Source organism: Microcebus murinus, chromosome 5, assembly GCF_040939455.1.
Source record: "Microcebus murinus isolate Inina chromosome 5, M.murinus_Inina_mat1.0, whole genome shotgun sequence".
In the NCBI taxonomy this organism is placed as follows: domain Eukaryota; kingdom Metazoa; phylum Chordata; class Mammalia; order Primates; family Cheirogaleidae; genus Microcebus; species Microcebus murinus.
The window spans coordinates 49,567,008-49,579,924 of NC_134108.1; the positions used below are offsets into that span (position 1 = coordinate 49,567,008).

At 39.6% G+C, this 12,917-nt stretch overlaps 1 protein-coding gene across 1 annotated transcript in view; it reads right to left on the reverse strand.

Moving 5' to 3' along the window:
* The window catches only part of ARMC2 (armadillo repeat containing 2), a 112,696-nt gene that overhangs the window by 36,595 nt on the left and 63,184 nt on the right, over positions 1-12,917 (reverse strand). Inside the window, exons 12-13 of the mRNA XM_012753232.3 lie at positions 6,411-6,556; positions 2,166-2,265 (exon numbers count right to left, since the gene is read on the reverse strand). Coding sequence (XP_012608686.1) covers positions 2,166-2,265; positions 6,411-6,556 — 246 coding nt within the window. The remainder of the gene's footprint in view (positions 1-2,165; positions 2,266-6,410; positions 6,557-12,917) is intronic.

Consider the following 12,917-nt stretch of genomic DNA (forward strand, 5'->3'; position numbering starts at 1 on the left):
CTATTTAAGTATAACATCTAAAACAATTCCTTTAAAGCTATAACAAACTATCTTTTCTATCATTTAATTTTTTTTACTGGCTGGGTACAGTGGCTCATGCCTATAATACCAGTACTTTGGGAGTCCAAGGTAGGAGGATTGCTTGAGGCCAAGAGTTCAAGACCAGCCTGGGCAACATAGCAAGACCCCCATCCCTACAAAATATAAGAAAAATCAGTCAGGCATGCTGACACATACCTGTAGTTCTAGCTATTTTGGGAGGCTGAGGTGGGAGGATTGATTGAACCCAGGAGTTCAAGGCTGCAAGTGAGCTATGATCACACCGCTATACTCCAGCCTGGGCAATAGAATGAGACCCAGTGTCTAAATAAGTAAATAAGTAATTTTTTTTTTACTTAAAAAAGAAAATCAGGAAGGGGAATGGCTAAGCTTTCATTGGGTTAATTCAATTGTCCAAAGATTTCAGTTCTGATACTATATTGTACCAAAATCTAAATTAAGAAATGCTTAATGGATTCTTAAATGAACAGTACATTGTGAATACTTTAAGGTAGGTTAATCAAATTCATTCTTTATGTGACATGACAAATTCTTATACTATGAAATCTTTCAAAGTATATAATTCACAGAAAATGCAAAATACATAGAAGGCATTTGTAATCCAAATACTCAGAATCAAAAATTCAATTGCATATTTATAAATCAGTTTTTAAAAATTAAATAAATAAAACTTTACTAACCCTTTAAGCAAGGTTTTAACATCTTTATAATTTAGTAATGATATAATATGAACACAGAAATTTCTGCCATTTATATAACTAAAAATAGACTACTAACTTTCTGATAAATAACTAAAATAGTGTAAAATCTGACAAATTTAAGTATTCTCAGCAGAAATATTTGGCTGGATAAAAATAAGTTCAGGCCAAGAGTGGTAGGTCACGCCTGTAATCCTAGCACTTTGGGAGGCCAAGGAAGGACGATTGCTTGAAGCCAGGAGTTTGAGACCAGCCTGAGCAAGAGCAAAACCCCGTCTCTACAAAAAAATAGAAAAATTAGCTGGGTGTGGTAGTGAATGCCTGTGGTCCCAGCTGCTTGGGAGGCTGAGGCAGGAGGATTCCTTTAGCCCAGGAATTTGAGATTGCAGTGAGCTATGGTGACGCCACTGCACTCTAGCCTGGGCTACTGAGTGAAGACCTTTCTCAAAAAAGAAAAAAAAAAAAGTTCAATGCTAGCTGATAGAAACAGGGATTGTTTTAAAGTGGTCTTAATATGGTTACTATAGATAAATAAACACAAAGCTTTAGATTATAATATTCTCAGTATACACATAACATTATTTGGTCTTACACTGGTGAAATGTACTATGTGATTTTGAAAATTTCCCATATTTTAAATGAATATATATATTGTATTTGTGCATGAAATGTCTCATTGAGTTGATGTCACTTTTATCATTTATAAAAGTGAATAAAAGTAGGCTGCACTTAATGAAAAATTAAAAGTATAATAAAAATTAATGCTTGTACTAAATATCATGATTTTATTAAGAAGTCATTTGTGAGTTCTTCCTTTTTTTTAAACAACTATCTACATTTTTGCTCCCATCCATCAAAACTGAATTATTTTATTTAAATACTTTACCTAGAAATTTCATCTTCTAAACACAATAAGAGCATCAAAGAATTAGAGAATTTAATGGCTAGAAGAATCTTCAGGAAACATCCAGTGTAGGGGATCCCAAACTTTAGCTTATATCAGAAATCCCTGTGGTTCTTGTTAAAATGCAGGCCAGGCCCCACCCCACCTATGTGACTCAGTAGGCCTGGGGCAGAGCCTGGAAACAACCAATGCACCCCCACACCCACCCTAAGGTGAGTCTCACGTAGGTGGACTATGGATCACTGGAACAACACTACCACCTTCCTCCCTAAATCAGGAAACTTCCCAGAACATTGACATCCCATTGAGGCAGTTTCTGCCTCAAACAACTGCTTCCTCAATCCCTATAGGTTAACTCACTGCATCCTGGAACAGCTTTACACATCTAATAGAAGCTTCTAATAGAAACCTATACATTCAAAATATAAAGTCATTCAAGATGGGCTTACACAAACATAAAAGTGCAAAGACTCACTGAAGAATTAAGTGAATGAAGAACTGACCTGCTTCTTCTGGTATCTGTTTATCAGATTCAGAAACAAGGCATAACATCTGGAATAGTTGGCCAACGCTGTACAGCAGTCACGGTAAGAAGTAAGTTTGCTGCAGAAATGCCAAGTGGGAAAATAAAAGTAAAATTTGTTTTTCTATAAACTTCAAGTACAAATATATTAATATCAATTTAAATGCAGACCTTCAAAGTATTGCCCAGTTTAAGAAAAGCAGTCTAAAAATACCCTCCACACCAGTTCAGAGAAGCTGTCAGGAGGCTTGCTGTTTGCTCTAGACTCTGGCAAGAGGGAACAGGGAAACTAAAAACGGTCCTTTGAAAAATAGAAACCTGAAGCCTGTAATACATGTGAGTGGTATGAATTCATACTAACACATGGTTCAGAAAACACAAACTAAGTAATTTGCATGAAATCTTGTTGGATATCAGTGAATCCCCTGGGATCCCATCAGAAGCAAATGTAAAACTGTTCTAATATTCTAGGCTGGAGAGCTATACTAATATCAGGCAAAACAAATCTCTGTTGTCTGGGCTAGAGTGCCATGGTGTCAGCCTAGCTCACAGCAACCTCAAACTCTCAACCTCAAGCCATCCTCCGGTCTCAGCCCCCCCAGCCTCCCGAGTAGCTGGGACTACAGGCATGCACCACCATGCCTGGCTAATTTTTTCTATATATTTTTAGTTGGCTGATTAATTTCTTTCTATTTTTAGTAGAAATGGGGTCTCACTCTTGCTCAGGCTGGTTTCGAACTCCTGACCTTGAGTCATCCACCCGCCTCAGCCTCCTAGAGTGCTAGAATTACAGGCATGAGCCACCGTGCTGGCTTGCAAAACAGATTTTAAGGCAAAAACCCTTAAAAATATCTTCAAATTTTCTAAAGCAAGGAAGCAAACAAACAAAATCCATAAAGTAATATTGATGTACCCACAGCAAATTTGGATGTTCATAAATTTCTCATAAATTGATGAGTCAATAGGTAAAATATCATTAATAATTTTAAAATGTGACCACATACCAGGCCATAAACAAATCTCAGTAAATTTTCAGAAAACTGGTGTCTCATAGACCACACTCTCTGGTCAAAGTGCAATTAAATCAGAAACCAATTTCAAAACTACATTTTTTAAAAAACCGTATTTTTTGAAATTTAAGAACATACAACTTATGGGTCAAAGAAACATGAAAATAAAAAAATACTTAAATGTGAATAATAAAAAACACTACACATCAAAATTTGAATGCAGATAAAGCAGTATTTAGAGGAAAATTTGTAATATTAAGGAGGCAGAAAAGAGTTGCATTTCTAGCTAAAATAGAAGAAAAATATATCCACAGAGAGTAGAAGAAAGGGATTATTAAGGATAAGAGCAGAAGGAATAAGATAGGAAACATATAATAAAATGGATAAATGAATCTATTGATTCTTTGCAAAACCTAATAAAATTGGCAAAATTTGGCAAGACTGAACAAGAAAAAAAAAGAAACATCATAAATAACCGAAAGAAAATCAATATTAACAATGAAGAGGCAGTGTAACATGGGGGTTAAAATTACGAATTCTAGAGCCAGACTACAATTCTAGAGCAGCTCTAAAACTTACTAGCTGTATGATCTTGGGAAAACTGAATTTCTATATGCCACAGTTTCTGTATATGTAAAATGACAAAGACAATAATAGTACCTATATTAAAAAGTTATAGGGATTAAATTAATTAGTATTTGGAAAGTCCTTAGAATATTGTCTGGCATGTACAAAGTGCTGTACGAGTAGTTGTTGAATAAGTAAAATAAATAAAACAGGACCTAATTAGAGATGCAACAGAGGCTGGGCTTGATGGCTCACACCTGTAATCCTAGCACTTTGGGAGGCCTGAGATGGGAGGATTGCTTGAAGCCAGGAGTTTAAGAGATGTAACAGAGATTAAAATGATAATAAGAGAATAGTTGGAAGTTATATTGTTTGAAAACTTAGACAAAATGGACAAATTCCTATAAAAACATAATGTTTTGAAACTGAACCAAGAAGAAATAAGAAATATGACTAGATATACAACCATATATAAAGAATTTGAATCAGTAATCAATAATATTCACACACGCATACACACATACCCAGGATAAAAATAGCTTTTTGAGCAAGTTCTACATTTCAAGAAACAGATAAGTCTTATTTTCACACATTCTTCTAGGAAAAAGAAAATGTTGGAACACTTCCCAACCCATTTTATAAGCCTGGTATAAATGTAACACTAAACCTAGACAAGGACAACATAAAAAAGGCAAGTTCAAGTCAATCTAACACATGACCACAGATGAAAAATCTTAAACAAAATATTAGTTAACCAAACCCAACAATATATACATGGCTTAACAGAAAATCTATTAAGTAATTTACTACACTCATGAAGTTAGAAAAATAAAATCCATATAATCAAAAGAGATTCAGGGCATTTGATGAAATTTAACATCCATTAATGAGGAAAAAAATCTCCCTTAACCTTCTAACGAGTATCTATAAAAACCTGCAACAAATATTATTTTCGACTGGTGAAACCATAAAAATATTTCCTTTAAAGTTAGAAGAAAGACAACAGGCCTAACAATGACAATTTTGTACTGGATTCCTCAGCAATGCGATTAAAGAGGTGGGAACAAAGGGAAAGAGTTGCAGGAATTGGAAAACAACAAAAATTATTCTTATTTGCAGATAATTTGCATAGAAAATCCAAGAGAATATATAGACAAATGCATAGTCCTAATGTTCATCAAGACTCCTGAATACAAGATTAATAAGCAAACATCAACACTATTCATATATATCAGCAACAACCTATGAGAAAATAATTTTTTAAGGTTGTATTCATAATTGCAGCAAAAACCATGAAGGACTTAGGAATAAATCTTGCAAAAGATATGCAAAATCCTCATGGATAAAATGGTAAAATTTTGTTGAAGGACATAAATGAAGATGTCATAAATGTTTATGAAGGAAAGGCTCAATATCATAAAGGTGTTAATTCTCCCCATGCCTATCCCATTATTCTACGTACGCAGTATAGTTCCATTAAAAATCCCAAAGTTCCAATGGTGGATCTTAGGTGATTCCCCAATTCAAACGGAAGAGAAAAGAATAAAAAGAGTCTGGACCTCAAAGGAGAAAAAAGTGAGCGATTCATCTAATCATACAGTAGGACTTAAATCTGCAATAGTAAACACGGTGTGGTATTGGTGTGAGGATGGCCTGAACAGAATGTCCAGAAACAGACGTGCAAGTATATGGAAACTTATGCATGGCTGACAAAATCAGTGGGAAAAGGATGGCGCATTCAATAAAAGGTGCTGGAACAATTGACTATCCACGTGGAAAAAAAAATTAAATTGGACCCATACATGCCACCATAAGCAAACATAAATTCTTTGTGATTTTGCAATGCTTCAAAATGGTAGTAGTCATTAAGCATCCAGAACAAAGTTCAGGACAGTGCAGTGTAAAAAGATCAAATCTGGACTCACATCCTCATACTGGGATCAATTACCAATTCATTCTTCAGGAAATTCTGTATTTCTCTGAACAAATACAGTATCACGGTTCAAGAAAGGCCCAGGTCTCCTGGGACGTACCATTATGTCAAAACACTGGCAAAGAGCAGTGAGGGAGGAAATATAAACGCATAATTTAAAGACAGTTCTGAAATTTAACAACTTCTTGCTTTGAGGCAACCTGGATTCAAATGATCATCAATTCTGGAGTAAATAAGGTAAGTGTAAGCATGACTAGTAAATTCATGACCCAAAGTTCAAACAACTGAAATAAAATAACCTGTTAGAAGCTAAGTCAGATCAGACCTTCTAAGCATTGATCCCCTTTTTGAGTTAAAACTCTTAAGTATTATTTCCGAGTATAGCAGAAAGTTTGCCATGTTTTGTGATATAGTTATTTATCTCCAATAAGCTGAGAGGAAAATTAAAACAAACAAGCACACACACTGGGATAGTTACAACTCACCAAAGAACCAAAGCGACTTACAATCAATGAATTTAGACTCACGTAGAAAATGGAGTCATTAATTTAAATCATTCATTCTAAACTTGGGCCACTAGATTTACCTTTTCTGCAAGGTGAAGTAAAAAGCAACAAAAAGGTTTCTTGCCAGTCACACAGGCAAATATTAAAGATAACCCCAAATCTAAGCATCAGCCTTTTGTAAGGCTACTTTGATGTCTTAGTCTGCCCACCTGAATATTCTGACAACATTGGTACAGACGTCCTTGTCACCCACGTACTGTTCCATCACCGTGCAGAGCTGGGGAATGGCACTGATGCTCAGCAACTTACTTCTTGCCAGTGGTGAATCAACCAAGTTTCTCAATGTAGCAGTTACCTAGGATAAAAGCATGCTTGTGACATTTTCTTTAAAACTGAAAAAATATAGCCACACTGAACAGCACAGCATAATTCATCTCATAAATTTCTTTACATCAGCAACCAAACTAAGCTCCACTATGCATCTCCCACCAGAGAATGCGGGCCTAGGCACAAGCAGCAAGAAATGAAAACAAAGAAAACCTAAAAAGGTAAAGAATGGAATATTAATATTCATAAGCCCAAACCTAGGGTTAAACAGATCATCATCTGAGTTTGTTATAATGACAGTCATAAAATGTTCAGTTGACCCTGCAATAGCTATATCTGTTCCACAGATTAGAAAATTCATTCCCCCCTCCATTTTTTGTGTGTGTTTGTTAATTTTTGAGACAGAGTCTCACTCTGTTGCTCTGGGTAAAGTTCAGTGCATCATCATAGCTCACTGCAGCCTCCAACTCCTAGGCTTAAGCAATCCTCCTGCCTCAGCCTCCCCAAGCAGCTGGGACTATAGGTGTGAGCCACCACACCCAGCTAGTTTTTCTATATTTTGTAGAGATGTAGTCTCACTCTTGCTCAGGCTGGTCTTGAACTCCTGGCTCAAGTGATCCTCCTGCCTCGGCCTCCCAAAGTGCTAGCATTACAGGCATGAGCTACTGCGCCCGGCCTGAAAATTCTTATCCTATATTTTTATAAGTAGCATCAAATGATGATGTGGCTGAAGAATATTTAACACCTTTAGTCTCATTCTCTTCCAAGAGGCAAATATTGAGATCCTCCAAATTTGTCTTATTTTGTAAAAAAAAAAAAAAAATTCAGGAAAGCTATTCACTTTAGCCTTAGTCTAAGAGTCAAGAAGAGAACCATTTAGTAAATCCTAAAACTAATGTTGCTATCATCTAATAATTGCAATATGCAGTGTGGTGTTTCCCTGTGAGATAGCGTGGGCAAGCTACTGATTAGGGTCGGTGCAGCCCCCCACTCACTAGGCTGGGCCAGCTATGTAACCTCCCAGAGCATGTTTTCTCATGGGAAAATTGGAGGTGGCAATGGCCACTCAGTGGCTGTGACAATCCAGTGAGATGGGGTGTGAATGGCATTGCTGGTGCCTGTTTCCTAAGGGTGCTCCAAAACCATGGGCCCATCACCTTTGAGTCAAATGACAGGGATTCAAGTCCCAAGTCTCTTCCTAGTGATGTGACTGAGGGCAGTCACTCGTCCCTCAACTTCCCCATTTCCTCCTCTGTGAAAAGGGACCTACAGTCACTGCTCACCTCTCCAGGTGGCTGTATGTATCAAATGGAAAACACGTAGTGATAGTTTTGAACATTGTTAAAGCATTATGTAAATATAAAGCAACATTACAGCCATAGTTAATGACCTTTCAAAAACAATTATTAAGATGATGCGTATCTCTGGTTTTCTCTTGTAACAACAGCAATGAAAAGATTTTATAAGTTAAAATATAACTGACTACCATGAAAACGGAAAATTTAAAAACACTTCAAATAAACGTGTACAGGTCTTTTGGAGTCAATTCAATTATATAACAGTTGAGTAAATTCTTCCCTGAGAGTTTCAATATCCCAAACACTGGAGAGGAAACAAACAACTCAAGCATTCCACTTAACCATGATCTATAAAGTGATCTTCTAAGCAAAGGAATGGTTTTGTTGTGAAGACTGACTAACCGTTCTAGGAATTCCAGGCCATTGCTGCCATAAAATGGAAAATTCTCATCATCTGACCCTGGCTCTACCTGTTCTCTTTCTTCTGAGACAGCCCAAGCACTGGAGCACTACTGGTTTATGTCAATCCAAAGGATGACTCAAACTTTCCTCCATGGAGACCAAAGAGCACAGATGCCCGTTTGAATCCTAGGCAGATGGAAACCACGGGAAACCACAATCGCCCATTCCAATCTCTGCGCACACAAACAGTTCCTTTTCCCTGGTTCTCAGGCTTCAAAGATTAGGCGCACAATTCATAGTCACCTTCTTTTTTGCGGGGGGAGTGCGGGGTCTGGGCTCGTAGTCCTTCCTGGCCCATAGTCACCTTCTTGCTCCACACATCTAATCTCTGGCAAGGGACATTGTCAGCAAAAGGGACCATACTTTCCTTAAGAGCTTTTTCCTATTTCAACCTCAATTTTCTCCCTCTCAACCCTTATTCTTATCTCATTTAAAAAAGTTAAGACTTCTCAAGGTTGTTTTTTTGGTTTTTGGTTTTTTTGTTTTGTTTTGTTTTCCCTTGAGACACAGTCTCACTCTGTTGCCCAGGCATCATCATTGCTCACTCCAACCTCAAACTTGTGGGCTCAAGTAATCCTCCTACCTCAACCTCCTGAGTAGCTGGGACTACAGGTGCATGCGACCATGCTCAGCTAATTTTTAATTTTTTTGGTCTTGCTATTTTACTCAGGCTGGTCTCAAACTCCTGGCCTCAAGTGATCCTCCCACCTCAACCTTCCAAAGTGCTGGGATTACAGGTGTAAGCCACTGCACCCAGCCCAAATGCACTTTATAAATGACCCAAATCAGGAGCGGAAGCACACAATTATCATTGTTGTTATTGTTATTATTATTATTATTATTATGAGATAGAGTCTCACTCTGTTTGCCCTGAGTAGAGTGCCATGGTGTCCAGCCTGGCTCACAGCAACCTCAAAATCCTGGGCTCAAGTGATCCTTCTGCCTCAGCCTCCCAAGTATAGGCACAACTGTGACTATAGGCACAACTAGCCTAATTTTTCTATTTTTAGTAGAGACAGGGTCTCAATCTTGCTCAGGCTGGTCTCGAACTCCTGAGCTCAAGCAATCCTCCCACCTTGGCCTCCCAGAGTGCTAGGATTACAGGCATGAGCCACTGTGGCCGGAAGCACACAATTAAATGTGACATGTCATCTGATTGAAATCTCTATCAATTTCCTACACATATCACATTCTGTGGAGAACACACAGTTGAGTGAGATGTTATAAATATTTCCAAATTTGTCAGTTGTTGTGCTGCTAGAAATAACATGTATGAAATATATACCACACACTAGAAAAATCCATAGTAATATCTCAATAGATGACACCACCATCAACCTAGTTGCTCAAGCCCTAAATCTCAGAGACATCCCAGAATCCTGCCTTGCTGCTTCCTGTCACCCTCAGCCGTCCTGGCTTTCTGTCATAGCTCCCAAGATAACATACAGTTCTCTGACTATGGTCTATGTGGCCCTATAGATATGGTTGTTACCAAGCCCTCAAATTCCATTGCGTACAACATGCCCCCTACAAATTCTACTCAAGGTCAGGCTACCTAATATGTTTTACCATCTGTCTACTCCTCTAGAAGCTTCTGTGAGGGCATAAACCTCATTTGTCTTTTCATCATTGTACCCCCAGGTCCAAGTCCACGGCCTGGCACACAGTGGGCGGCCTCCATGAGCATTTGTTGGTGGAATGAATGGATGGAAGAACATCTGCAAAGGAAAGCCTTGGTATAAACAAAAGCATTAGGATATCCGAGAACCATGGGTTAGTCAGATAACAGAGAGATTTTAGGATGATTTTAAAGAAGCAGAGGAATAAAAAATAATGGATGAAAGAAAACTGGCCTTTCTGGAAGGGGACTGGCTCCCTGTGTATTCATTCCTTAGTCTACCTCATTCACCACTGCAGCTCCTTCCCATCCCCCGCCCCTTCCCCAACTGACTGGTCACCTGTTCCACCTCTTCTCTCTATCAGCAGGGAGAGACGCTTAGCCCTCTTCACCTCTCACCACACTCTACAGACCCTGACTGGCTCCTTCCACAGTCCCTCCCTGGCCAGCCCTTCTCCCCACAGCCGCCCACTGCTGCCAGAGGGGGCATCTCAAACCCAGCTGTCCCTGTTCGAAGGCCCCCCACAACTTCCAGGCCCAGCAAGCAGCACTCATGGCCAAAAGGCTGTTCACTCTCTGAAGTGCAGCCCATCCCTCCAAGCTCATCTCTTTCTCCTCTCCCTCTTCTTCCTCCTCCTCCTCGCCCCTCCCCAGCCATTGTTCAGACTCTGCAACACACAGCACCCTCCCTTCCTGCCACCACGCCTTTGGACAGGCCATTTCTCTGTACAGAGTGTCCTCCCTGACCCCACTCCTCCACCCCTTCTCCCACTGGCCGTCTCCTGCTCGTTTTTCAGGACCCAGCTCAGGCTCCCTTCTCCTCCAGGAAGACCTTCCAGAGGCTCATCAATCGCTGCCTCATCCATGTTAACAAACCTTCCTGTTCTTGCCTCTACAGCTGCTTGTCTGGCGCACCTTCTTTCTCTCCCATGGCAAGCCCCTCTAGTGAACAGACCATCTCTTACTCCTCTTTCTACTTGGAGAACAACTGTGCTCATAAAAAGATGTTAAATGTTCAATTGCTGGCAGCTGGCTGGGTGAATGAGAAGGGGAAAGGGGAGAGGAATGAGGAGGAGGGTGAAAGAAAGAAGGGACAAGGGAGACAGAAAAAGGTGGTTGGTTTTCTCCTTTCAGAAGCCTCTGGCAAGAAAGTGCAGGGGTTTGGTGGGAGCCGGGGGAACCAGGGCTTAAAGCCCTGAGGGAGAAGGACCAGGAGCCCATCCCCAGGCAGATGCAGCTCCTAAGGGCCCCCTTCTGAGAGACTACCACCCATCCCACTGGGGGCTGGCAATGGGGTACTGAGTGCTGAGACTAGTGGCCTTTTCTGGGAAAAATGGAAAAAGATGGGTGGGAGGAAAGGCCAGCTAAATAACGTGGTCGCAGTGAAGGCTAGTTCCAAGCCAACACACTCAACTCCGAACTTTGCTGTAATTTTTGAATTCATTGTAAATAAGTGAAAATTAAGAATCACGTAAGAACTCTGAGTTGCACAGAGATGAATCTGCGGGGATCATTAGTGAGCCCTGGCTCTGCAGCAGTCTTTGTTCCCCACCCCTCCGCCTGACCCCGAAGCAGGAAGTCACCAAGGTCCAAGCTTCAGGCGTGGAGAAATGTATCCATCCATTTCTTTCTTAACTTTCTATTCTAATTTTATAGTATTCCTAACTTTACCTGGGTACATATTTTTCTTTTTTATTGTATACAGTTTTTTAAACCACTGCAAATCCATTATTTAAAAACATATAGGTTAAATAAATTCATAGATACTTGTTTAGCTTTTAAAGTACTTACTACAGCAAGTCCTAACCAATTAAATAGTCCTTTTACCAAAAAATAGCAAATTGAAAAACATGAGTTTTAATTCTTATTTTTCTCATCTCCTAATTTGCAACCTTGTGAGACAGATAGACTGAGTCAGAAGGCAGCCAGCGAGAAGAAGAAAAAAAGAGAAGAAAATGGAATTAATCCTCAAAGAGGATTATTAAACATTTAAATGTCCTTGCTTATTAGCAGTGGTTAGATGATGTCTGGGACAAAAATCACTGAGCTAAACTCTAGCACTTTCTTTCTGGTGCTCACTTTTCTGAGGCAGTTTCTTCTCTTTTCCCCAAACTCTTTGATCATAACGGGTACCACCCTCAATCAGGTAAAACGCCTGGTGAGTTTGGCAAAGCTGCCTGTCTCCTGTTGCATTAGTTGGGCCTTAAAGTTCTCATTGTGCAATCAACATTGGGAGACCCATTTTAAAGGCAAAAATATATTAAGAAGAGATTAGATAATTAAAAATGCACAAATAGCATTTTAATACAGTAAAATCAGAACTCAAAAGATTTAGCATCCATTTTTTCAAGTTGACTATGGGTACTTAGTTATCAATTTCAAATTGTGCTTTCAACTGTTGATTGAAAAACCTTAGCAAACACAAGAAATCTTTGTCTTAAAATATGGGCCCTTCCTAACTTAGATCACTGGACTTGAAGACACGACACAGGCCTAGCAGCTGTGGTCCCCTTCCCAGTGTTCTCTCCTGCAGAGCAGGGCACAAGGTGGGGAGGGCTGTTTGGCTGACCTGAGCCTCCATACACTGCTCATTTCCAGAGTGGACGACCTTCCCTTTGCTCTCTTCCTCCCTCAGAGTGCTTTGTCCCCAGGGAACTCACCAGCCTCTGCCCTAGAACGCAACCAGCCATCAGAGCTGCCCCAGATCAGAGGGGCTTGTGACTCGCAGCCCACCGCAGAACTCCCAGTGAGGAGCATCAGAAGTTAAACTGGCTTTTTGGCTAGCCCAGGAACTTCACCATCAATCGCAACATTGTTCTTTGAGAAATATTTTCCCAATTTCAAAAAAACGGCTTTCAAAGAAAGCTTTGAAACATAATGCAACTGAACACTGTACTGTACCACTAGTAGTTTAGAAGTAGTACTATGCTTCCTCAACCAAAACCAGTGTCAAGATTCAGTTTTATTTACTTTTCTACATCAAATGCTATTATGCAAAGGAACTGAGCAGC